The sequence below is a fragment of the Pelodiscus sinensis genome, chromosome 32 (genome assembly GCF_049634645.1).
Source record: "Pelodiscus sinensis isolate JC-2024 chromosome 32, ASM4963464v1, whole genome shotgun sequence".
Lineage (NCBI taxonomy): Eukaryota > Metazoa > Chordata > Testudines > Trionychidae > Pelodiscus > Pelodiscus sinensis.
The window spans coordinates 9408461-9435287 of record NC_134742.1 but is presented as its reverse complement, the minus strand read 5'-3'; the positions used below and the strand labels follow the sequence as shown (position 1 = coordinate 9435287).

Sequence of the window (26827 nt, the reverse complement as noted above, 5' to 3'; positions counted from 1 at the left end):
TCCGTGGGTCTGGCATGGCTGGTGCCCTGCTTTCCCCGGGTGCCCAATAGTGGGGTGAGCGCTGGGAAGGGGAAGGGAGTGGAAAGGGGACGGCTGCCTGGGGGGGGGCGGAAGGGCTGGCACGACTTTGAACAACAACAAGAACAACATTCAATCTTTGGAGCGGGGTGGGTGGGATGCTTCGGGTAGCCCCCGCTGCCTCCCTCTGGCCCTCGCTGCTTCCGTAGCAGCCTTTAGCCTCCATTAGCGCAGCTGCGTTCCTCCGGACGCAAGAGTCACGTCTAGACTGGCATGATTTTCCAGAAATACTTTTAACAGAAAAGTTTTCCGTTTAAAGCAAGTTTTTCCGGAAAAGCGGCTGATTTTCCAGAAAAACTGGCCAGTCTAGACACAGCCTTGGACTGTCATTGCTCATGAAAAGTGCTGTCACATGGGTAGAAATTGGATAAATATTGCATTTTATAAATTTCAGCAGAACTGACTTTATGGGGCCTGTGTGTTGTGTCGTCTTGCCTTAATCTTTGTATTCATGCCTGTCAGGCTGTGTCTAGACTGGCAAGTTTTTCCACAAAATCAGATGATTTTGGGGAAAAACTTGCCAGTTGTCTACACTGGCTGCTTGAATTTCTGCAAGAACACTGACGATCTCATGTAAGTTCATCAGTGTTCTTGCGGAAATACTATGCTGCTCCCGTTCAGGCAAAAGTCTTTTTCTGAAAGACTTTTGCGTAAAAGGGCCAGTGTAGAGAGCACAGTACTGTTTTCCACAAAAACGCTCCGATCTCGAAAATGGCCATCGGGGCTTTTTTGCGGAAAATCGCGTCTGGATTGGCCACGGACACTTTTCCGCAAAAAGTGCTTTTGCAGAAAAGCATCCTGCCAATCTAGATGTGCTTTTCCGAAAATGCTTTTAACAGAAAACTTTTCCATTGAAAGCATTTTCGGAAAATCATGCCAGTGTAGACGTAGCCTCAGTGTGAGAGAAACTATTTGGATATATTTGATTGCACCTGCAACCACACTTAATTTGAGGCCTTCAGCCTGTTCTGTAAGTATCAGTGTGACCCCTGGATGAACTCATGTTCTCTAGTTGATTCAACACGTATCTATCATTTTATGAAAAAATTAACCTACAACTTCACTATGGTTGGTCACAAATCTTAAAATTAATGTTAATTGATCTGCATGACTCACATCTGGTGTTGAATCAACTATTCTAGAATAGTTGGCATCCTTTACTTCACGGCAAAACTTTTGCGGAAAAGGGCCAGTGTAGACAGCTCAGATTTGTTTTCCACAAAAAAGCCCCGATCGCGAAAATGGCTTTTTGAAGTGCTTTTGCGGAAAAGCGTCCGTGCCAATCTAGACGCTCTGTTCCGAAAATGCTTTTAATGGAAAACTTTTCCGTTAAAAGCATTTCCGGAAAATCATGCCAGTCTAGACGTAGCCCATGAGTGAATTGGTTTCTGAGCTGCTCTTCCATTATAGTAAGGAATTCATTGTAGGCTTGGTGCATTAAGAATTTGGTCTTCCCTGAGCCGCAATACTGGTAATTTTTCAAACGTTCATTGAGAAAATTGTGAAATTCACGAAGATATTAAAGGCAAGTTAAAAAATTATCTTTTCGATTTGACAGTGATGACTCATCATATCCTCTCAGAAGTAGTTCCAAAGAAGACAGCAGTGTTACTGTGGCAACAATATGTCTCGGCACTTTCCCACACTAAGAACACTCCTCAAACTGAGCTGATAATGCAGAATCAATTCTACTGGATACTTTACATTGTTAAACAAACTTACACATGGCATTAATATGAGCTTTGGAATTTTCATGATCAGCACTGTCTCCTGCAACATTTCTCCAATTAGAGTGTTCGTCGACAAATGTTTGTTTTCATAGAGTCATAGAATCCTAGGGCTGGAAGAGACCTCAGGTGGTCATCGAGTCCAGCCCCCTGCCCAAAGCAGGACCAATCTTATCTAAATCATCTCAAGCCAGGACTTAAAACCTCTAGGGGTGGAGATTCCAACACCTCACTATGTATCCCATCCCAGTACTTCCTCACCCTCTTATGTGAAATACTTTTTCCTAATATCCAGCCTAGAACTTCCCTACTGTAACTTGAGACCATTGCTTCTTGTTCTGCCATCTGTCACTACTGAGAACAGCCTCTCCCCATCCTTTCTGGAACCTCCCTTCGGGAAGTTGAAGGCTGTTATCAAATCCCCCCTCATTCTTCTCTTCTGTAGACTAAATGGCTGCATCTAGACTGGCATGATTTTCCAGAAATGCTATTAACAGACAAGTTTTCCGTTAAAAGAATTTTCGGAACAGACTGTCTAGATTGGCACGGATGCTTTTCCGCAAAAGCACTTTTTGCGGAAAAGCGTCTGTGCCAATCTAGATGTGCTTTTCTTCAAAAAAGCCCCGATCGCCATTTTTGCGATCAGGGCTTTTTTGCGCAAAACAAATCTGAGCTGTCTACACTGGCCCTTTTGCGCAAAAGCTTTGCGCAAAAGGGACTTTTGCCTTAATGGGAGCAACATAGTATTTCCACAAGAAGCACTGATTTCTTACAGTAGGAAGTCAGTGCTTTTGCAGAAATTCAAGTGGACAGTGTAGAGAGCTGGCAAGTTTTTCCGGAAAAGCGGCTGATTTTCCGGAAAAACTGGCCAGTCTAGCCATTAAGCCCAAATCCCTCAGCCTCTCCTCATAGATCATGTGCTCCAGCCTCCTAATCATTTTGGTTGCTCTCCACTGGACCCTCTCTAATGAGTCCACATCCTTTCTATAGTGCGGGACCCGGAACTGGATGCAATACTCCAGAGCTGTGTTTAGACTGGCAAGTTCTTCCGCAAAATCAGCTGTCTACACTTGCTGCTTGAATTTCCGGAAAACCACTGACGATCTCCTGTAAAATCATAAGTGCTTTTCCGGAAATACTATGCTTTTCTGAAAATGCTTTTAACGGAAACGTTTTCCGTTAAAAGCATTTTTGGAAAATCATGCCAGTGTAGACGTAGTCCAGATGTGGCCTCACCAGTGCCAAATAAAGGGGAATAATCTCTTCTCTGGATCTGCTGGAAATGCTCCTCCTAATGAACCCTAATATGCCTTTACTATATTCAGGGAAAAATTTGGAAGTATAACAGGAGACTGTCTTAGTGGTTTCCCAAAACATCAACCAATTTCTCATTTCTGTGGTCCTATTTTTCTTCATCCTCAGAAAATGGGACTCATGAAGACATCTAAATTGCTTTCAACTTCCAACCTCGTATTCTTTTCTCAAATTTTCCATATTACCTAAGTTTTTTGATTTATTTACTAAGAAATAGTCTATCGTATCCAGTCACTGTCTCCCTCCCGCCGCTGCAAGCAGCTGCAGCAGGCTGCTCTTCCCAGTCCATGGGCAGCTGCCACTCACCAGGTGGCGGCCAACCGCATGAACGTGGGCTGGAAGGCTTCAGAGGAGCATTGGGCAGCCAGTGGCTAGAGAAAAGTGGCATTTTCCCACTTCAAAGTGCCACTTTCCTCTGGCCAGCTGTGCTCAAACCAACGACCTGTGCATGGTCATGGTAGTTCTGTAAGCCCAAACTATGGTTGGTCCTAGAAAGATATGTGACCATGCCACCTAGTGCTGGAATCCATCTTGAACCTGTTTTCCATGGGGATGAGGGATGCTGAACAAAGGGTTCCCACCCAGAGGGAAAGTCTATTGAAGCCATCAGTCCTTTGTGTTCAACTGGCCTTTGGAACTGCCTGGTCTACTCTGAGGACACCTGACACCAAAGAACTCTGAAAAAGCTGTAGACTGCAGGCCAAAGTGAAGATCAATTCTGACTTGAAGTTTTTTACCTGAGAGAAAAACAGCTGTATAGGGTAAGAATTTGCATGTAACAAGTTTCTTAGGCTGTGTCTAGACTACATAGTTCTATCAGAAAAAGATACACAAATTGCAAGTAGCAATTTGCATATCTTTTTCCACTTTTCTTCCTAACAAGGCTTTTCCAACAATTGGCCTGTTGGAACAAAATGGCGATCGGGGCTTTTTTGCGGAAAACCGCGTCTAGATTGGCCACGGACACTTTTCCACAAAAAGTACTTTTGCGGAAAAGCGTCCTGCCAATCTAGACGCGCTTTTCCGAAAATGCTTTTAACGGAAAACTTTTCTGTTAAAAGCATTTTCGGAAAATTATCCCAGTGTAGACGTAGCCTGCAAGGGGCAGTAACCAGAACTCTGTGCTTTAGCCAGGGGAGACCAGAGCTTCTGGCCCAGCAGGACAGGATGATGGGGAGCCTCAGACAGCAGGAAGGTGGGTGTTAGTGGCTTGATCAGCACACTGGGGGATGACCCCAAAGGTCTTATTTCAGCTCTCAGAGCTGGATGGCTTTGTTGTATGGCATCCAGCAATGGCAACAGAGCTGTTCCTGGAGCAGTTTCCCACCATGAGATGCTGTTTTTGGGGTCAGGAAGCCAGCCTTGACTGGTGGGAAAGCATCCACAGACTGCAGATGACCGGCTCCCGTGAGAGAATTTCAGGGCGGGAAGGGCCCTAACTAGGTATTTTTGCACCCAGGGCAAAATATGAATTATGCGCACCCTCTCCTCCAAATTAAAAAAAAGTTTCTAGTTTACTAATGTTTATTTATTTGTCGCATGGAATTAGTTGAGCCCGGGGGGGGGGGGGGGGGACTTTTAAAACCGGCCCGGCTGCTCTCCCAGGTTTGGCTCACCTCCCGCAGGGCCTGGGGAGGAGGGGGGCAGAGCTGGGGGGAAGGTGGACAATAGCGCTGGGACTCGCTCCCGCCCCCGGGAAAAGCACTGGGAGACGAGGGGCTGGGGCGGGGGGGGGGGGGTCACTTCCCTGCCCGGAGCTTTGCCCGGGGCTCAGCCCCAATCTCCGCCCCATCCCCGAGCAGGGGGCGGAGCCTGTTGTGTGTGTTGGGGGGGGGGGGTTAACCCCTTAGCTCCCTGGAGCCGCGGGGCCCAGCGCAGGCTGCGGTGCACGGGGCAGCCCCTGAGGAGCGGGGCGGGGGCAGGAGCCTGTGACTCCCCGCGCCGGGCGCTGCTGGGGGGCGGGGCTGGAGGCTCCGTCTCTCCCGCCCGCATCCCAGGGCGGGGCTGCCCGCTCACACGCTGCTGCTGCAGGCTCCGCCGGGGCCCCGCTCAGCCGCAGCCGGACCGAGCCCGGGGCAGCAGCGCGCGAGACCAGCTGCACCCAGCGTTCCAGCCCCTGCCCGCCTGCGCGCAGACTGAGGGCAGTGGCCTCAGCCCCGGCTACTGCGCATGCTCCGCACAGGGGGGGCGCCTGCGCAGCGCGCCCTAAGGAGCGAACTCTTCGACCAGCTGGTCGTGTTGCTATAGCCCGGTGCGTGCGGGGCTGGGGGTGGGTTGTTCAGGGGCTAAGCTGAGCGCACGGGTGGGGAGGGGTGTCGCTCGGTGGTAGACGGGAACCCGGGCTAGGGAGGGGCAGAGGGGATGGAAGCGGAGGGGAAGGAGCGATCTGCAGTATTTTGGCCAGTGGGGCAGATGTGGGTGTTTTCCATTTCCAGGATGGGGCATCTCAGGGCGGGTGCTCAGGGCTGGGGAACCTACGACCCTGGGGCCACTTGGCTTGCCTGGATCCAGCCCCCAAGGTTTAAGTGCCCCACCCCCAGCATTGGGGAGGTTGCACTGACTTTTTACCCCCTCTGCCAATCCCTGGGGGCTGGAACATACAAACTTGACTAGTCTGTCTCCTCGGCCCCCCCAGTCTCTGGTGGGTGGAGAATGTGGGACGTGTCTTTCTGCTTCTCAGTTAGGATAAGATTGTTTTTTCCCCCTTGTGTATGGGCCCCGACTGATTTTTCTGTAGGTCAGTGGCTCTCAACCCAAAAAAGTTCCCCACTCCTAGGTTTGTTCATGGAGGGAAATTGATTCATGAAATCGCATGGCAGCAAAGTCTGTGCAGGGGCTAAAATGACCACACGGGTGGGGAGAGGGGGTGTCTCACAGCTGGCTGCAGGAACAAGTTAGGGGCCAAAGGGCAAAATTGGGACAGGCAACAAGGTTAAGAACAGAATCTGGGCACTGCCAAAAAAAAAACCCAAACCCCACAACCGAGGGGGGGGGGGAGAAGGAGCATGTGCACTGTTTGTAAAAACAAGAGGGAGGGGGGCAGAGTGTTTTCCCCACTGCCAGGATGGGGGCAGGAGGGAGGGGGGGGAGCACAGTGCCCACATGCCTGGGCTGGGTGGGTGGCCGGTGCCTGGAAAAGGCGCCTCTTCCCTACTTCAGAGGCTGGATGCTACCAAAGGGGATTAGGTTCAGAGGCTGGGGACTGCCTGAGGGAGCTGCTGTTTTGTCTCCTTCCCCTCACCTGAGTTAGGGCGAGCAGACATCCTGGGGTTTAAAAGGACAGGGCTGGATTTAAGCCCTGCTGAAGGTGTCCTGACTATCTTAAAAACAGGCAAATTGTTCCTTATGTTCTGTCCCCCTGCCCATCAGCGCTGGTGGGTCCTGCTGCTGCCAGGTCTGCTCTCGCCAGCCGCCCACCTACCAGCATAGAGTGGGGCGCTCCGGTGGTCGCTCCACCAACTTGTCCATCAGTGCAGCATTTGCTGTGTGTTAGCGTCAGCCAGCAGGGCCCCCCATCTCATTCCTGTCTGGCACTAACCACACTGCAGCAGCAATGGCTGGTCAGGGGGGGCAGGTGCCAGGTGGCAGCCATTGACTTGGTCCCTCTGCTGCCCCCCATTAGCCCTTTGCATCCCCCCCCGCTGGCTGCCCTCTCCCTCCTCTGTCCCTTCATGTCCCGTAGCCCCCCCTGCTCCTCCATCTCCCCCTGCGGGGCACGGCCCTGCCCATGTGTTTTCCCAGGGAGATGTGATCCCAGGTGCCAGGAGGGGGTAGTGTGTCCTCGGGCCAATCAGGCAAGGAGGGAGGCGAGCGCGAACCAGGGAGAGTCAGGTCAATCGGTCACCTCACCTGTGTGAGAGAGGTGTACAGGGGGAGGGTGTTCACCACTGATCATGTGATCCATGTGCACGGAGCTGTTCTAGGCAGCATTATGCGAAAGGCCAGGGAACCCTGGGGATGTTCTGTGCTGGCAGTTTCTGCATCCTATGGCCCCATGTTTCTAAGGTAGCTTTTCTCGTCTGTTCTGCATTCTTTCATTCTACATTGTTGTATAGTACTTCCATTTCCTGTGGAATTTTATTCTTTCCGATCCCCTGGTATCAAGGGAGACAGATTTCCTGAGTTGGTGTCAGTGCTTTTGCTCCTAAACCCATATTCAGGCAGGTGACTATGTGGCTTGTATATCAGAAACACTGGGGCTACGTCTACACTGGCATGATTTTCTGGAAATGCTTAAAATGGAACAGCTTTCCGTTATATGTATTTCTGGAAAAAGCGTGTCTACATTGGCAGGATGCTTTTCCGGAAAAGCACTTTTTCCGGAAAAGCGTCCTTGCCAATGTAGACGCGCTTTTCCGCAAAAAATCCCTGATCGTCATTTTTGCGATCGGGGCTTTTTTTGCGGAAAAGACTACTGTGCTGTCTACACTGACCCGTTTCCGGAACAGTTTTCCGGGAAAGGGCTTTTGCCCGAACGGGAGCAACATAGTGTTTCCGGAAAAGCACTGATGATTTTACATGAGATCGTCAGTGCTTTGCCAGAAATTCAAGGGGCCAGTGTAGACACAGCCTGGGTGCTCAGAACCGAATTGCATTGTTGCAGGAACACAAATGTTGAAACTCAAGCCAGGTATTGAGAGAAATGAATGTGGATTTGGGTTCTAACTTGTGTGCGCTGTTTGTGGACTCTCTAGACTCCAGCATTTGGCCATAATGGCTGAGTCTAACGTGTGTCACCAGGGACAGAGTCTGGGGAGAATGGGGGTGTGGGAAGGATTAAAGCCCCTTCTAACATGTCTCCAATTGCCTTTCTCCCCCCGACAGGCTGCAGAACACCCATGTCTTGCTCTAGCACAGCCCATGGCCTGCAGAGCCAGGGACAGGAAATGGCTGTGGTGGAGCCGGTGAGCTTTCTGGAGGTGGCTGTGTATTTCTCTGAGGAGGAATTGGCTCTGCTGGACCCCGGTGAAAGAGCCCTCTACTGGGATGTGATGCAGGAGAATTACGAGGCTGTGAGCTGGCTGGGTAAGGATTCCTGTCCCCGCGGGTATGAGAGTCTGGGTGGGCTCTGGAGCATCTGAGCTGGGTTTGGTTCAGGGTCCCTCATTGCCCCCTGCCCCCAATGTCAGGAATATCAGTCCCAATAACCCTGGCTCCTCTGTGAGACTGTTCCCTCCATGACCCATAGCAATGGTGCTGCTCTTCCCATACCCGAAGTCTCAATATGCTTCCCCACCATCTTGCCCATGTTGTGCCTTAGCCGGAGGTGTCAATGGAAGGGCCTAGACAGGAACGGCAGGTGGGGATGTGAGCAACTTGTCGACTATGTGATAAGCAGAAGCTTATGGGATAATCGACTACTGATACGACTAGTCGCTTCCCCACCCCCATTGCTGCCTCTATCAGAGAGAGGCAGCAATGGTGGGGAGCAGGAGCTGGGGAATCCCCCAGCTCCATCTCTGCAGAGGGCAGGGCAGGGAGAGGCACAGCGGGAAACGGCATGAGCTTCTGCTTTAGGAAGCCCCGCAGGGAGCACGGGGCCAGTGGGGGATTTCCCAAGATAACAAACAGTCTGGCTGTGTCTAGATTGGCAAGTTTTTCTGGAAAATCAGCAGTTTTTCCGGAAAAACTTGCCAGCTGTCTACACTGGCCGCTTGAATTTCCGGAAAAGCACTGACGATCTCATGTAAAATCATCAGTGCTTTTCCGGAAATACTATGCTGCTCCTGTTCGGGCAAAAGTCTTTTTCCGAAAGACTTTTGCGCGAAAGGGCAAGGGTAGACAGCACAGTAGTGTTTTCCACAAAAAAGCCCCGATCGCAAAAATGGCGATCGGGGCTTTTTTGTGGAAAACCACGTCTAGATTGGCCACGGATGCTTTTCTGCAAAAAGTGCTTTTGCGGAAAAGCATCCTGCCAACCTAGACGTGCTTTTCCGAAAATGCTTTTAACGGAAAACTTTTCCGTTAAGAGCATTTTCGGAAATTCATGCCAGTCTAGACGTAGCCTCTGAGTGATAGATATTTTGCAAACCCAATGCATGAAAAACCATCATGGAGATGGGTGTGTAACTGACCATTTAGCCTGAGATGGAGGTGTAGGGAGATGAAGAGGTTGAATTAGCATGCATTTTCCTTTATTCCTAAAGGGAGTAGTGTGATCTGCCCTCTAAAAAGAGGGTAACATAACAGCAGAATTCAGGGGAATCCAGAGGGTGGGTGAAATTCCCATCCAATGCCCTTTCTGCAATATTGATTTCTGTATATCTACCTAAAATGCGTATTAGTTTTTCTGCCTAATGCACTATCCCCTCTTTTTTCAAACACAATGCACACCAGGGCTAGCCACGAGAGAAACACCACAAGATCAACATGAAACGGTCTTTGTCGTGACAATAGATCCGGGTTATTTTCCGTGGTTCTTCAGTGGGTACTAGCTCTTTCTGATTTTTGGAAGAGACAAAAAGAACAGTTTCTACCCCCTTGTGGGTGGTGCATTCTATCTTAAAATACTCCTTTCTTTTACACAAATTCTTGCTGGTTCCTTTATTTGCCTGCAGTTACCCCAATACTTATCTGTACGTTTGTTCTGTAAGTAGGGCAAGTTTCAATGGCTTCTTCCCCTTAAGGGTTTAGGGAAGGGGTGGCCAACCTGTGGCTCTGGAGCCACGAGTGGCTCTTCTGAAGTTAACATGCGGCTCCTTGCTCAGGCACTGACTCTGGGGCTGCAACTACAGGTGCCAATTTTCCAGTGCTCTACTCCTGGCTCCACCTCCTCCTCCAAGCGTATGGTACCCTCGCCCCTTCCCTCCCCCACACTGCCTCCTGAGTGCCATGAAAAAGCTGATTGCAGGGGGCAGACAGTGTGGGGAAGGAAGAGGAGGTGCTGATCGGTGGGGCTGCTGGTGGGCAAAAGATACTGGAGATGGGAGAGGAGGCACCTGATAGGGACTGTGGGCAATGTGCATTCTCAGGCTAGTGGGCCACACCTGGTTTAGGGTTAATTATCCTCCTGTAAAATCATTAAATTAGTAAGGTGGTGTACCTCAGTTTCCTTCTTATACTGCAGACAAGATGGCTACGTCTAGACTGGCATGATTGTCCGGAAATGCTTTTAACGGAAAAGTTTTCCATTAAAAGCATTTTCGGAACAGAGCGTCTAGATTGGCACGGATGCTTTTCCGCAAAAGCACTTTTTGCAGAAAAGCATCCATGGCCAATCGAGACGCGGTTTTCAGCAAAAAAGCCCCGATCGCCTTTTTCACGATTGGGGCTTTTTTGTGGAAAACACTACTGTGCTGTCTACACTGGCCCTTTTGTGCAAAAGTCTTTCGGAAAAAGACTTTTGCCCGAACAGGAGCAGCATAGCTTTTCCGGAAAAGCACTGATGATTTTACAAGAGATCGTCAGTGCTTTTGCGGAAATTCAAGCGGCCAGTGTAGACAGCTGGCAAGTTTTTCCGCAAAAGCAGATGATTTTGTGGAAAAACTTGCCAGTCTAGACACAGCTGCTGTGTTTCTAACTACCACTCCAGAATGCTTTAAAGACTTTTCCTTTTCTAAAAGAAAATCATACACATTGTACATTGTTGCACGGCTACTTATGAACATTACATTTATCTCAGGGTTAAACAGGACCATTAGCATCATATCTTTTCTAAGTGGGTGTTTACCATGGCTTTTATTAGACAATTTATCTTTGAGACCAGTGTATTCAATGCCTTCCTGAAATGCTTGCATAGTTTAAATGAAAATGTATGCATAAGTTATCCTGGGGGTTTGGGTAAATTAAAAGGCAGGAATACTGTGCATATAAACAAACCCCTTTTACATCTGAATACACATTTTTGTTTTTTACTTAGGGTTAACCTGCCCCCGCGTATTCTAAGGTTTGACTCCCCCTGCCACCCTCCCCTCCAAAGGGTTACAATATGAGCCCAGCTAGTTGATCAGGTATATTAATCACCCATAAACTCTTTATGCTGTTCTTACCCTTCCCCACTCACCAGGCAATCTGCATTCACACAGATACTTTCTGGCTTGCTTTTGGATTCAAAGTTATCAGCAACTCCTAGACTTTGTCTTAAAAAGGGGCACAATTTACTGCTAGCGTTCTGTTTACTTTTCAATTTCGAGTCTTGCTCCCACAACACTAAGTACTCTGAAAAAGAAAACACAAACCATTTTGGCTCTTTTCTGGAGCCCTGATAAGATGTTAGGTAGCATTTCTTTTACCCCTTCTGCAATATACATTGCGGCTACGTCTAGACTGGCATGATTTTCCGGAAATACTTTTAACGGAAAAGTTTTCCGTTAAAAGCATTTTCGGAACAGAGTGTCTAGATTACCACGGACGCTTTTGCGCAAAAGCATTTTTTGCGGAAAAGCGTCCGTGCCAATCTAGACGCGCTTTTCTGCAAAAAAGCCCTGATCGCCATTTTTGTGATTGAGGCTTTTTTGCGGAAAACAAATCTGAGCTTTGTTTTTGTTTTGCGGAAAACAAAACTGGCCCTTTTGCGCAAAATTTTTGCCCGAACGGGAGCAGCATAGTATTTCCACAAGAACACTGACAATCTTACATGAAATCGTCAGTGCTTTTGCGGAAATTCAAGTGGCCAGTGTAGACAGCTGGCAAGTTTTTCCGGAAAAGTGGCTGATTTTCCGGAAAAACTGGCCAGTCTAGACACAGCCTGCATGTATTATAGGAAAATGCACATTCCTTTTAGAGTTTAACTTCTATAACATTACATTAGCCATATCAATTTTTACATAAGGTATTATTATGAAAATGATAGCCTTGTTACTCAGAGCTACCTTAAGGCTCAGTGTTTCTAACTTTGCTGTTTTTCCTTAATTCTTTTATTACGGCTCTTAATTGCTATTTTACCAAGAAACAAGAAATCCAGAATCTCTCTCCATTCTCCTGGTTCTGGCTGCCCCTTGTAACGGCCACCACTTGGTTTATAAAAAGATATTGAACTGTATACATTGAGGTACTTTAAAGATTAAATGCTAAATACTAAAAGCCAAGCAACACTAATTACCTGTGTTAAGTAAAAGAATTCTTTTCCCACAAATTCAGCCACCCACAGATAATACTAAGCAATTTTATTAGCAATGCATTGGGGAGGACTTAACAGCAGTTTCCAAAGAATGATCAGGAGTACAAGTCTTATATTATCAGTTATATACGTTATGCATATCATTATACCAGCTACAACTACTTTATCGGTACTTTGTTCAAGAAGGAATGGATCTCTGCACAAGGATATTGGGGGCAGGGTAAGGGGGGAGAAAAGCCGGGGTGAACTGGTTCTGTAGATAAGGAAAGACAGAGCAGAGACAAAACTGCTTCTTGTAAACCTGTGAGAATCCAGGAGGGAGTTACAGTTTTAACAACTCAGCGAGAGTTTCAAGAAAAAAACCCTCAAGGTCTTGTTGCCGCTGGACTGTTATCATAGTCAGGCAACTTGCCTTGGAGCCCAGCATAGGAAAACAAGGCTTTGTCCTAACACCTGTGTGTGGTGTTACTCAGGGGACAAAGGCAACTTGAGGAAAAAGATGACCCCTCTATCAGGGTAGCCCCTGTTTAAGGAGGATGCAGGCACCCTTTTCCCATATCTATCACCAGCATGCTGGAGTAATTTGTCAGTGCACCTTCCCAGTGTGATGTGGAAATAATAAAGAACACTCTAGGTAAGTTAACAAATGTATTAAGGGATTAAAATTACAATAAGTGGGAAAATGGGGAATTCAGATCAGAATCAAACAATAACACAAACCATAGTAAGTATCCTTAACCAGCAATAACTATATAACAGTGCAGGGATTTCATCAGAGAAGCATGAAGCCTCGGCCTAGATACCTACTTTGGCCAGGAAGAATGGAAGAGATGATAGGAAAGAACCAAATGAGATAAACTCCTTTTATATTGGGAGGTGCCAATGGTGCTGTGTAGCCGAGGTCTGGGACCGTCTAGTTTGAAGCTCACAGAGAGGAACTCCAGGGAGATCCCAGTGGGGAGTTTTTACAGTGGTGGATCACTGGTAGGGTTGCCAGGTGTCCGGTATTCACAGTCCAGTACTTTCGGCTCCTGTCCGGTAAAAAAATTCAGAGAATACCGGACACCTAGAATGTCCGGTATTTTCTGAATTTTTCCCCGGCCAGGAGGCAAAAATGCCGGGCACCTGGCTTCCCCCCAAACCCTTCCCCGGCTCCCAACACCCCCAGCCCCCATGCTCACCTGGTTCCCCAAGATTGCTGACACAAAATGGTTTCCGGCTAAAACACCTAGGGGAAGCAATGCTTTCCCCGGGGTCCTAGTGCTCATCTTCTCCTCTGTTCCTATCCCTGCACTCACTCTTAAAGGGGACATGCTGTTTTAATGCTGTTTTATTTTAATTTTTTTTTGGCTTAAGAAGTCCTTGGAGTCCTTTTTTTTTTGCTCAACAACTTTGGTCTCCCCCCATTTTTTCCCTTCAAAAGAATTTTTTTCCCGGTTTTTTTTTGGGGGGGGGCGGGTGTTCGGTATTTTTGTTTCAACCATCTGGCAACCCTAATCACTGGTGGAATATCTTCCCCATCCCTCGTCACAGCCAGTATGGTGGTCCGGTACTGACAGGAGAGTAGATGGAAAAGACCACACTCGCAGCTGCTGCGCGGGTCCTTAAATCCTTTCTGTGGTATGGAACTCTGAGGTGATGGACTGTTCCGCTCGGGTGGGAAACAACCAATTCTGGCTGGTGAGAGCCAGCCCAGCGCAGCGTCCTCTGCTGCTGACAGGCATTTTGACCAAAATGGAGTCCTCAGGTCAAAAGTTCACAGCCTCCATTTTGAATGGTTTTTACATTCAGTCTTTTAGTCCCAATGGCAAGAAATGTCTTGTCAGTTTCACAATTTCAAATGAAATGGCCTTATTAAAAACCAAACACAAACCAATTCCTTTAAAACCTTCAGAACAGAATTTTACAAATCTTGATCATTGGTTGCATTCTAAAACCCAGAGGTTGTGTCTACACTGGCGCGTTCTTGCACAAAAGCGGCCGCTCTTGTGCAAAAACTTGCTGCCTGTCTACACTGGCCGCATGTTCTTGTGCAAGTAAACTGACGTTCTAGAGTATAAAATCAGGACTTCTTGCGTGAGAACTCTGATGCTCCTGCTCAGGAAGAAGCCCTCTTGCGCAAGAGCTCTTCCAGAAGAGGCCAGTGTAGACAGACAACATGAATTTCTTGCGCAATAAAGCCCTATGATTAAAATGTCCATCAGAGCTTTCTTGCGCAAGAGAGTGTCTACTTTGGCAAGGATGCTCTTGTGCAAAAGCACATCTCTTGTGCAAAAGCATATGCCAGTGTAGATGCTCTCTTCTGGAAGAGTTTTTGCAGAAGAACTCTTCCGCAAAAGAGTTTTCCATGAAAACGCGCCAGTTGTAGACGTAGCCTTACATATTTACACTATATTTTCATATATAAACATACATATACATAAACATCAGATTGTCTGCCTGCCTGATTTATTTACAGATATTTCTTTGGAAAAGGCCCCATTTTTCCATCAGAATGGCTACAAAGAAACCAAGACTTCTGACTGGGATGATTTAGCTGGGGTTAGTCCTGCTTTGGGCATAGAGTGGGACTCAATGACCTTCTAAGGTCTCTTTCAGCCTCTGATTCCATGATTTTAATCCCAACTTTGTCACATCCCCCACCCCATTCTGCCCCAAAAGTCTGCTGCTCTCAGGATGTCTGAGTTACCACAGACCCATGTAGGATCAGACTGAGGTTGGAGATTGTTCTTTGTGACACATACTCTGTGTCACAAAGAACTAGAGAGATTTGTGTCACATACTTTGCCCAGATTCCATGTGCTTTCTCATTGCCTGATCTCATCCCTATGCAGGATTCCCCATTCCCAAAACTGATCTGATTGCCTGGCTGGTCCCAGATCTCCAGCCCTGCAAAGAAATGGAGATCCTGAGAGGCAACCCCACAGGTAAAGAGTTGGGGAAACTGGCACAGAAACCTTCCAGCAAGTGCAGGAAAAAGCTGGGACTCCCAAAATGAGCAGTGAGTGAGAGCCCTCACTTCCGCCCCATGTCTCCCAGGTAGGGGGTCAGGTATCACCCTGGCAAATACCTGCCACAACTCCCCAGCCATCCTGTCAGCTGTCAGGAGTTTGCTCCCTACGTTTCCCATGAGAGTGTTTGCGTGGGGTGTGGAGACAGAATTCAATGCCTCAGTCTCTCCAACTATTATTGTGTTGTGCTTTCTGCCTTTGCCATTCCCCTGTTGGTCCTTTCTCCCCAGCACAGAAAGCGACTCCTGCCTGTATTCTCTCTCTTCCAGCAGGTGCTAGGACAGTGAGGGAGAACAAGGAGGACAATCGACAGCAGGAAGATCCCGGAAGTGTAGAACCACAGGGAACATTTTTGAGAGGAGCTGAAGGGGATTTTTCCCAGTGTGTAGAACGGGTGAAAGCCTGGGGAAATCGACATAGTGCAGAGAATCAACTGGAGAACAATCCAAGCAGGAAAGCAGAGGAATCCATTGAATGTGGAAGAAGATCCGAGGATCCCAAGGAAACTCCAGCCCAGCAAACAGATAACAATGGAAAGAAACCCTCTGAATGCTCAGACTGCGGGAAAAGATTCAGTGAGAAGTCTGACCTTACTCTGCCCCAGAAAGGGCACACAGGAGAGAGACTCTGCAAGTGCCTGAAGTGTGGAAAAAGTTTGATTGAACTGTCATCCCGTATTGAACATGAGATTGTCCCCATGGGAGAGAAATCCCATAAATGCTTAGAGTGTGGGAAAAGCTTCACTTTGAGATCAGTCCTTAATAGACATCAGAAAACCCACACTGGAGAGCGGCCATATAGATGCTCGAAATGTGAGAAAACCTTCAATCAGAGCTCATACCTTAATATTCATCAGAGAGTGCACACAGGAGAGAGACCATATAAATGCCATGAGTGTGGGAAAGGTTTCACTCAGCAATCTACCCTCATTAGACATAAGAGAACCCACACAGGAGAGAAACCATATAAGTGCTTTGAATGTGGGAAAGGCTTCAGTCAGAGCTCACACCTTATTATTCATCAGAGACTGCACACAGGAGAGAGACCATATAAATGCTATGAGTGTGGGAAAGATTTCACTCACCGATCCGCCCTTACTGCCCATGAGAGAACCCACATGGGAGAGAGTCCGTATAAATGCTATGAGTGTAGGAAAGATTTCACTTGGCGGTCAGCCCTTACTGTCCATGAAATAACCCACACAGGAGAAAGACCATATAAATGCCATGAGTGTGGGAAAGATTTCACTTGGCGGTCAGCCCTTACTGTCCATGAGAGAACCCACACAGGAGAGAGACCATATAAATGCCATGAATGTGGGAAAGGTTTCCCTCGATGGTCAGCCCTTTGTGCCCATGAGAGAACCCACAAAGGAGAGAGCCCCTATAAGTGCCATGAATGTGGAAAATATTTCACTCAGAAATCAGCCCTTACTGCCCATGAGAGAATCCACACAGGAGAGAGACCACATGAATGCCATGAATGTGGGAAAGGTTTCACTCGGCGATCAGCGCTTTCTGCCCACGTGAGAATCCACAGTGGGGAAAGACCATATAAATGTCTTGACTGTGGGAAATATTTCACTGAGCGATCAGCCCTCATTAGACATGAGAGAATCCACACAGGAGAGAGACCATACAAATGCCATGAATGTGGGAAAAGCTTCCCTGAGGCATCAGCCCTCAATGGACATAAGAGACTCCACACCGGGGAGAGACCATATAAATGCCTTTACTGTGGGAAAAGCTTCCGGCACGCCTCACACCGTACAAGACATCAGAGAATCCACACAGGTCCTGAATCAGCAAATCCCCCGGGGAAGAAACCTGTCAGAGTTCATTAGCTGGCGTGTAAAACACTTCTATTAGCGCTTGGGCACCAGCGACCACTCCACTCCCGAGGGAAATTCTCTCTGGGTATGTCTACACTACAGCACTAATTTGAACTAACTTAATTCGAATTAGTTAATTCGAACTAAGCTAATTTGAACTAGTGCATCTAGAACTAAAAACTAATTCGAATTAGTGTTTTGCTAATTTGAACTAGCATGTCCACACTGAGTGGACCCTGAACCGAAGTAAAGGCTGGCTGGAACCAGTGCCGGCAGGGCATCAGGTTAGGACTTAGAGTGTGGAGCTGCTGTCTCAGGCAAGCTGAGGGCTGTGCTTAAAGGGACCCGACCCCCACCCCAGACAGACAGTTCTCAGGGTTCCCTGCTTGCTTGTCTACCTCGATGAGGGACAGCAAAGCAGTCCTGTCTTGGAGTGCCCTGAATGCCCTCACTCGGCATATCACAGCACTCGGCCATCAGCCCGGCTGCACTTGCTGCAGGCTGCCATCCAGGGAGGGGGTCAATCGGGGGGGATGTCAGGATCCAGGAGACCCTGCAGGAGAGCTTCCACCCCAAGGAGCCCACAGAGCCACTCCAGTCCTCCCCATCGGGGGCTCCTGTCCCATTCCTCCCTCACCTCCTTCCACTTACCCCTCCCTAACCCCCCTTCCTGATGTAAAAAATAAAGGACATGTGTGTTCAAAAATAGAAACTCTCTTTGTTTAACAAAACTGGAGGTGGTAGGGGGGATTAACCTCTGGGGAGACTGGGAAAAGGAGGTGGGCGAGGGGAAGAGAGAAGGTGGGAGAGGGGAGGGGGAAACCTGGGAGGAGGGAGCTGAAAGGGGGAAGCCAGGGGAAGAAGTAGATGGGGAAGTATAAAACTATGGTACGCCCACATCTTCAGTACTGTGTACAGATGTGATCTCCTCATCCCCGAAAAGATATTTTGGCCTTGGAAAGGGTTCTGAAAAGGGCAACTAAAATGATTAGGGGTTTGGAACGGGTCCCATATGAGGAGAGGCTAAAGTGACTGGGACTTTTCAGTTTGGAAAAGAGGAGACTTAGTGGGGATATGATAGAGGTCTATAAAATCATGAGTAGTGTGAAGAGGGTGCATAAAGAAAAGTTCTTCATTAGTTCCCATAATAGAAGGACTAGAGGACACCAAAAGAAATGAATAGGTAGCAGGCTTCAAACTAATAAGTGAAAGTTCTTCTTCACAAAGCAAATAGTCAACCTGTGGAACTCCTTGCCACAGGAGGCTGTGAAGAACTATAACAGAGTTTAAAGAAAAGTTAGATAAAGTCATGGAGGCTGGGTCCCCAACTTCCCAAGAACAAACAATCTGAAGTAGCCCAGAAAAGCCCAGCAGCAATTGTACCCAGAGATGGAACCAGGGCTGAGACAGGACTGGTCACACTGTACTGCAAGGTTCATTGGATTTCCCTGCCCACGCCCAGGTCTGTGACACTTTCTCCTGCAGCCCTCAGGACCCTGACTTAGAATCACAGGAACCACACTGGGATTCCTGAGCATGGAGAAGCCAGGCCGCTATGGGCAGTGACTCTTGGGAAGGTGCAGTGGCAGAACAGGGAAAGGATAAAACTTTCCATGGCTGGAACAAAGGTTCCTGTGTCTAGGGCGGAGGGTGCTGCTGGCGATGGAGGAAGCCACAGAATCACCCATCCCTCTCCAATGGCACTGGATGGGGAAATGACATTTCTCTGTCCCACTGTTTGAGCATCTCGTGAGTTCTGGCCCATCAGGCAGGAAATGGACAAACACTAAATGCTTTTCTGCACGGCCTGGAGTCATGTGAGAGTGTCTGGGGAGGAGCCAATCAGGCCTCACAGGGCACTCGGGGCCTAGCAATCACTCTGCTAAGTGGGGAGCAGGACACAGCCGCTGCTCAGGGGCAGTTTACACTAGGAAATCTGGTGGCGGGTCCCAGGGATGCACTGGCCAGTCCCAACCACGTTTCCCACCACAGAGAGAACCTCTGAGGCAGAGATCCCTTATGCCTCCAGCAAGGAGGTTTACAGGATCTGTTGAAAAAGGCTTTCTTTCTTGACAGATCCCCCTCTAGACTGTCGCATTTTGCCGACAAAGTGCTGAGTTGGCAAAACGCGGCGGCCATTTTAATGCAAATTAGGCACGGGATATTTAAATCCCTGCCTCATTTGTAATGTCGACCTGTCTGATCTGCATCCCTCTGTTGGCAGAGGGATGCAGTCTAGACATACCCTAAGGCTGTGTCTACATTGGCATGATTTTGCACAAAAGCACCCGCTTTTGCGCAAAAATGTGCTGCCTGTCTACACTGGCCGCGAGTTCTTGCGCAAGAACACTGATGTTCTCATGTGTGAAATCAGTGCATCTTGCGCAAGAACTACGATGCTCCCGCTCAGGAATAAGCCCTCTTGTGCAACTGTTCTTGTGCAAGAGACCAGTGTAGACAGGCAACATGAATTTCTTGCGCAAGAAAGCCCGATGGCTAAAATGGCCATCGGAGCTTTCTTGCGCAAGAGAGCGTCTACACTGGCATGGATAATTTTGTGCAAAAGCACGTGCCAGTGTAGATGCTCTCTTGTGCAAAATATTTGCACAAAATCTTGCCAATGTCGACGTAGCCTAAGAGCCCAGTTGGGTGCTGTGAGGAATTGTGGTATGGCCCCTCCACCTGCCCGGGGGTGGGGTGGGGTGGGGCTGCTTGGGGCCTCATCCCAGGGAAGATAAAGGGCTGCCTGCTGCTCTCTGCCTCACTTTCACCATGCCCAGACTGTGGCTCTGAACCACCCGTATGACTAGAGGGGGATCTAGGAGAGCAACACAGGCAGCTGTGGGAGCTGCCTCCACCTACCTGCCTTGTTTTAGGGCAGAGCCCTGCAACTCTGCATGTGGCTCCAGAGTTCTGCAGAGAAGTTTTGCGGAAGTGGACCCATTTTTTTGTATCTGTGCAGAGTTCCAGCCCCAGTTTCCTCCACAAACCCTCCTCCTCGTCTCTCAGTATTTTGTCGAACAGATCCCAGTGTCACTGTGGGATTTCAGCAGGGGAGGATTTAGCAGCTTTTCTGCATGTGCCCCTTCCAGGGAATAGCTCCAGGGCAGTGGGGGAGCCCAGCCAATGGGTGATGCAAGATGGGACATGAGGACAGGTGTCCTGAGACAAAGTAAGGCCTGGCCCAAGTGTCCTTCTCATAATGTCCATGTCGGGGGGATCCCAGCTGGGACAGGAAGGGAGAGGGGGAACTTGAAGGAGGCACAGGGAGCACCTGCAGGAGTTTGAGTCTCTTCCTTCTCCTCCCTGTGGCCCAGCAGCTCAGCAGTCAGGGCTGCAGCCTGTGGGAGGGCTGTCTGGGGTTTTCTCCCCCAGCTTGGGGTTTGCTCAGACCAGGAAGAGGCAGAGGGCTGATGACCAGTTAATTGTTTGGTGCTGCTGTCTCCTCACCCCAGCGCTGGACAGCTGGATCTCTGGAAGCCAAATGCCACTCATCTGTGTGTGGGAATTAGGCAGGGAACAGAGGGTATGTCTACACTACAAAGTTAATTCGAACTAACAGCCATTAGTTCGAATTAACTTTGATAGGCGCTACACATGCAAACCGCTAGTTTGAACTTAATTCGAACTAGCGGAGCGCTTAATTCGAACTAGGTAAACCTCATTCTACGAGGACTAACGCCTAGTTCGAATTAAGTAGTTTGAATTAAGGGCTGTGGAGCCACTTAATTCAAACTAGCGGGAGGCTAGCCATTCCCAGCTTGTTCTGGTGGCCACTCTGGGCACAACCAGGGAAACTCTTCTGCCCCACTCCCGGCCCTGGAGCCCTTAAAGGGGCATGGTCTGGCTATGGTGCCTGTGCCAGGTGCAAGCCTGCCAGCACCCAGCCAGCAGACACTGCACCTGGCACGGCACGAGCTAGCCACCTGCTGCCACCCAGCCCTCCACCTCTTCCCGGGACCAGGCTGGCGGTTCCCAGGAGCCTGCCCGGGGCCGCAAGAGGCAGGCACCCGCCTGGTCCAGTGCAGAGATCGTGGACCTCATCCAGGTTTGGGGGGAGGCCTCCAACGTCCACAACCTCCACACTAGGCACAGGAAAGTGGCCGTCTAGAGCAGGATAGCTGCCAGCCTGGCCACCAAAGGCCACATGCTAACCCAGGAGCAGGTTTGCATGAAAATCAAGGTGGTCCAGTGAGACCCCCGACCCTGAGCCCTGAGCTTAGAACATAAGAATGGCTGTACTGGGTCAGACCGAAGGTCCATCTAGCCCAGAAGCCTGTCTGCCGGCAGTGGCCAACACCAGCTACCCCGGTGGGGATGGACCGAAGACACTGAGCAAGCCATTTGTCTCGTGCCATCCATCTCCAGCCTTCCACAAACAAAGGCCAGCGACACTGTTCATACCCCCTGGACATTAATTCTGTGCATGTGCAGTGGTGCAGAATGCACCTGGGAGTCTTTTTTTTTTTTTTTTGAGTCTCCAGCTGTCTCCATTTTCTCCAGGATGCCTCACTGACTGCTCCAACCACAGTCTGTCTTGGTGCCTCAGGCGCCTGCTGTGTTTCTCACTCCCACAAATCTTCTGCAAAGTATAATCTGCAGATGTGATATTAAACCCCGAGCTTCCAACATCCGCCCATAAACAGAACCAGCTTCCTTTCGGGTGGAGAAATACACTCTCCCCTGCCACTGGCAAGAGTTACACAAGTCCTTCCTTCTGTCCAAATGGCCAGTGAATGGCTTCGCTCCCCAGGGAAGCAGAGGATAAACCAGCTTCCCTAGGCTAGTTCCACACCATCAATGTCTATAGTAATGTGGGGGTGGGGGTGAACTGCCCTCCACTCATTCAGATACATACAGTTGATTTCCAAAAGATCTGAGCATCCCACATCATTTTGGCTGTGTCTACACTGGGCCACTTATTCTGGAAAATCAGCCGCTTTTCCGGAATAAGCTGCGAGCTGTCTACACTGGCCCTTGAATTTCCGGAAAAGCAACGACGCTCTACTGTACAAAATCAGCCGATATTCCGGAAAAGCTACTCTGCTCCCGCTCGGGCATAAGTCCTTATTCCGGAACACTGTTCCGGAAAAGGGCCAGTGTAGACAGCACAGTAGTCTTTTCCGCAAAAAAGCCCCGATCGCAAAAATGGCGATCGGGGCTCTTTTCCGGAAAAGCGCGTCTACATTGGCCACAGATGCTTTTCTGGAAAAAGGGCTTTTCCGGAAAAGCAGCCTGCCAATGTAGATGCTCTTTTTCCAGAAATACTTATAACGAAAACTATTCTGTTTTAAGCATTTCCGGAAATTCATGCCAGTGTAGACACAGCCCATCATAGTTCCCTCTAAGGCGTGCGGCCTCACACAAGAAATCTCTAGGTTTGGCCCAAAGCCACCACACGCCAAATGTGATGAGCAGCCACCAGGGGGCAATGAAGGCACCAGAGAGTGGTGAGCAGATGGATGGTGAGTGACCAGCGGCACTAGTGAGATGTCTCTTACTCCCTCAGAATGGGAGGTGAACTCTGCAGGTCACCTCTGAACTCTGGTCTGCCCTGACCAAGGGCTGTGATTCTGAGCAGGGTGCAGAGAAAGGTTGGGCATGTGAATGGGCCGCTTACGTTGCTGGGCTTGAAAGCCGGAGAGGACAAGGACATTGTCCAACAGGGCTGGCCCACAACATTTTGGCACCTGAGGTGGGGAGCTCAAGTGACGCCCCCGTAACCTTTTGCGTGGGCCAGCAGCAGACATAATTTTCTACACACTGGGTCCTAGTGGTGCCTCCCCCCGCCAGTCTGGCACCTGAGGCGGCCACCTCACTAAGGCCAGCCCTGTTGCCCAACCTACCTGAGCTGGGATGTTTACTCGTGGGCTTGCGTGAACTCTGTGGCTGCGTCTAGACTGACAAGATTTTGCGCAAAAGCAACTCTCTATAGTTCCATTGATCTATGGCTGTAAAGCTTTGTGAGTGACGGTATCGACTGTCAGTAAACCATTATCCGTGGCTCCCCACTGGCTGACAGCCTCCCCCCCCCCTCCAATTCCTTACAACTGTTAACATTTGAATAAAGACATTTTTTAAACAAAAGCTTCAAACCCACCACTTGAGGAAATCGTGTAGATCAATTGACATTTACAAAATGATTCACCAAAAACATCTCTCAAGCCTGCGAGTCCCTGGGGGAGATTTCTGCCAAGCCATGGCCCAGCTCACAGGGAGAGATGGGAGACCCTTGTTCTGAGCCTTTGTTCCCACCCAAGAGAGGAAGGGGCCCTGTAACCAGTTGGGCACGACACCCCTTTCCTTCCTCTCCACTGGCGACTAGTTAACTGGACATACTCCTCTGCTTTTCCCTTTTTCCCTGACCTTGGCTTTCTTAGTTATAATTTATGTTAAGCTTTTTATCATGCCTTTGGTATGTTATCTTTAGCACAATGCAATTTCATGTACTCAAGGTCATGAGGCCCAGTTTTGCCTAGAAACCACGTTGCTAATGAATACGTACATAACCTATGGCATGTGTGTGAAGAGTGAATGAGGAAATACCCAATCAAAGGCAGTTTAGGATCTGTGACCTTTTAAGGCAGACAAAGACCCTGCAAGCAGATAAATTAATAGAGACGCGCCCAGAAAATCTCTCTCTCTCGGACAAGATGTAACATCACAGCAGACACCCAGGACCGGCCCAGAGAAAGTAAAGCCTCCTGCAGATCCGAAGGGATCTCCCAAGGAACCTCATGGTTGAGTCTCCAGGAAGCTGATGCCTAGCCAGCACTCCAGCCACCAGCAAAATCAAAAGTCATTTACATTGCACTTGCAGCCTGCCTCCAAACTGCCAGCATGCATGTGATGGGTGGGTGTGTGAGTATCACTTTACTCTTAAGAATCTGTACCAATAAACAACTCCAAAAAGCAATACTGCTCCAGCCCACCCTTAGTCCGGGTTTCTTCCCCAGCAGGTCTGAGGAAGTGCCACAAGCCCCAGGCTGCTGCCCCCTGGGCGAGCAGACCAGTTAGCTGCATGTTCTAAGGGACACCGCAGCAACACCTCTGCTCCTTGCCCAGAGGGGGTTTCCTATATGGAACAGCCCAAGCCCTGGCCTCCAGGAGAGGGGCCCCTCACTGGGGATCCCCAGCAGCAGCCATGTGATGGTGGGAGCCACTTCATGCAAAACAAAGGACACCAGGAGTGGGAGAAACTAAATTCTGTTTTATTTTTGCAAAGGAGGAACAAAGATTCCTGTCCCCACACTCACCCCGGTCACCCTGGCACTTTGCATCCCCAGCCCAACACCCCCCAGAGAGCAGCATTCAGACATGGGGGGCTGAAAAGTGAAGAGAATCCTGAGGCTCCAACACAAAAGGAAACACTCTGGCTACGTCTACATTGGCCCCTTTTCCGAAAGGGGCATGCTAATTTGACAGGTCATAATAGGGAAATGCGCGGGGGATTTAAATATCCCCCGCGGCATTTAAATAAAAATGTCCGCCGCTTTTTTCCGGCTTTTAGAAAAGCCGGAAAAGAGCGTCTACACTGGCCCCAATCCTCCGGAAAAAAGGCCTTTTCCGGAGGATCTCTTATTCCTACTTCAAAGAAAAACCCACGTTAAAAACTTTCACACCCACAGGCTACGTCTACACTGGCATGATTTTCCAGAAATGCTTTTAACGGAAAAGTTTTCCGTTAAAAGCATTTTCTGAAAAGCGCATCTAGATTGGCAGGACGCTTTTCCGCAAAAGTACTTTTTGCGGAAAAGCGTCCGTGGCCAATCTAGACGCACTTTTCCGCAAAAAAGCCCCGATCGCCATTTTCGCGATCGGGGCTTTTTTGCAGAAAAATCTCTGCTGTCTACACTGGCCCTTTTGCACAAAAGTTTTTCGGAAAAAGACTTTTGCCCGAACGGGAGCAGCATAGTTTTTCTGGAAAAGCACTGATGATTTTACAGTAGATCGTCAGTGCTTTTCCGGAAATTCAAGGGGCCAGTGTAGACAGCTGGCAAGTTATTCCGGAAAAGCGGCTGATTTTCCGGAATAAGTGGCCAGTGTAGACACAGCCCTCATGTTTCACATGTTCTGTTCCCCTTTACACCCAATAAAACTGACATGCTGCTGAAAAATGTGATTTGCCCCGTCTTTAATGAAGATCAGAGCCAAGAGCCTGTTTTGGGACTAGTGTCTCGGAGCTGCTAAGGCAGGGCTGGCCAGCCCCCGACAGGGGGTTTTGCTGGCCCTGATGGAGTGAAGAATGGGGTGACAGGGAGCCACTCGCTCCTTCACTGTCCAGTTTCCCTGGGCAGGACCTGGTGTGGCCACAGACTCCTGCTCCAGCCCCTCCCGTTTCGCTCCCCTTGTGAGCCCCACAAGCTCAGTACAAATGACTCCGGGGGGTCGCTGCTCCATGTTTGGGGGGGAACCCGTTCCCTTGGCCCCAGAGTTTGCATTTTGCCACCTAATTACTAACTATGGACAGAAAGCTCCTGGGATTGAGCCACAGGCAGCAGAGGGCTGGGCCACAGCGTCTCTCTGCCACAGCAGCTGGGGGTGGGGGGAGAACATCCCGGATCGCCCGGCTACAGACACACCCCGGGGCGAGCCCCGTCGGACTGAACCCTGCAGCCCAGCCTGTCAGTGCCCCTGCGGGCTCCAGCTGTCAGGGCAGAGCAGGATGCCAGGGGGCACTTCGTGGGGTCCCCCTGCCCCAGCTCCCCAGGGCAGCACGTGCCCCAGGCAGAGCCCAGAACCGGTTTTTCCGGACCTGGCTCGGCTCCTGCAAGCGCACCGGGGGGAGGGGGAACAACGCTGGGACTCGCACCCCCCACCCACCCTCGGGAACAGCGCTGGGGCGAGGAGGGGCGGGGGGGCGGGAGGTCATTTCCCTGCCCGGCCCTTTGCCCGGGGCTCGCCCCTCACCTGCAGCTCAGATCCAGCCCAGCCCCGGAGCAGGGGGCAGAGCCTGTGGGAGGGGGGAGGGTTAACCCTCTAGCTCCTGCAGCCGCACACTCAGGCCGGGCAGGGCTAGTGCCAGAGAGGCGGGGCCCAGCGCAGGCAGCCCACGGAGCTACATGTGCGGGGCCAGCTGTCCCCAGCGTTCCAGAGTGACCGCCTCAGCTCCGGCTACTGCGCATGCTCCGTTCGGGGACGCCTGCGCAGCGCGCCCTGAGGAGCGAACGCTGAGACCAGCTGCTCGTGTTTCTACAGCCCGGTGCGTGCGGGGCGCGGGGGGTTCACACGGGGGCAGAGGGGAACCCGGGCTAGGGAGGGGCAGAGGGGATGGAAGCGGAGGGGAAAGAGCCACTTGCAGTATTGTGGCCAGTGGGGCAGATGTGGGTGTTTCCCATTTCCAGGATGGGGCATCTCAGGGCCGCTTCCCAGGGCTGGGATCTGAATGGCCCAGTGTCCCCCAGGGCCTGGCCAAGGCAGCTCTTCCCTGCTGGGTCAGGTGGATTCGCCTGGTAAAGGGGCTGGATGCAGGGAAATGGTTGAGTTACAAGCCTCTTGCAAACACTGCTGTGGCCAGGCCTGGGTTTAGGGTCTAAAGAATTCCTGATCTTCTTTCGTCTGCTTAACCTGACTGTCTCACATTATAAAGCAGGGGTGGGAGCCCTTGATTGGCCTGGATCCAGCCCCCGAGTCTCAGGGACCCTCCCCCTAGCATTGGCTGCACTGGCTTTGTAGCCCCTGCCAATCCCCGTGGAGATGGCGCGCACAAAATCTACCAAGCTGGGCCCGCTAGGGGAATGTGGGGAGTGTCTTTCTGCTTCTCTGTCAGGGGCCACATCAGTGAGGGTGTTTTTGTTTGTTTCTCACT

The 26827-nt window shown here is 49.9% G+C and overlaps 1 protein-coding gene across 1 annotated transcript in view; it reads left to right on the top strand.

Moving 5' to 3' along the window:
* LOC102448349 (uncharacterized) overlaps window positions 1–26827 on the top strand; it is a 91683-nt gene that overhangs the window by 47636 nt on the left and 17220 nt on the right. Inside the window, exons 5-6 of the mRNA XM_075913379.1 lie at window positions 15458–17030; window positions 20475–20545. Of these exons, the coding sequence (XP_075769494.1) occupies window positions 15458–17030; window positions 20475–20545 (1644 nt within the window). The remainder of the gene's footprint in view (window positions 1–15457; window positions 17031–20474; window positions 20546–26827) is intronic.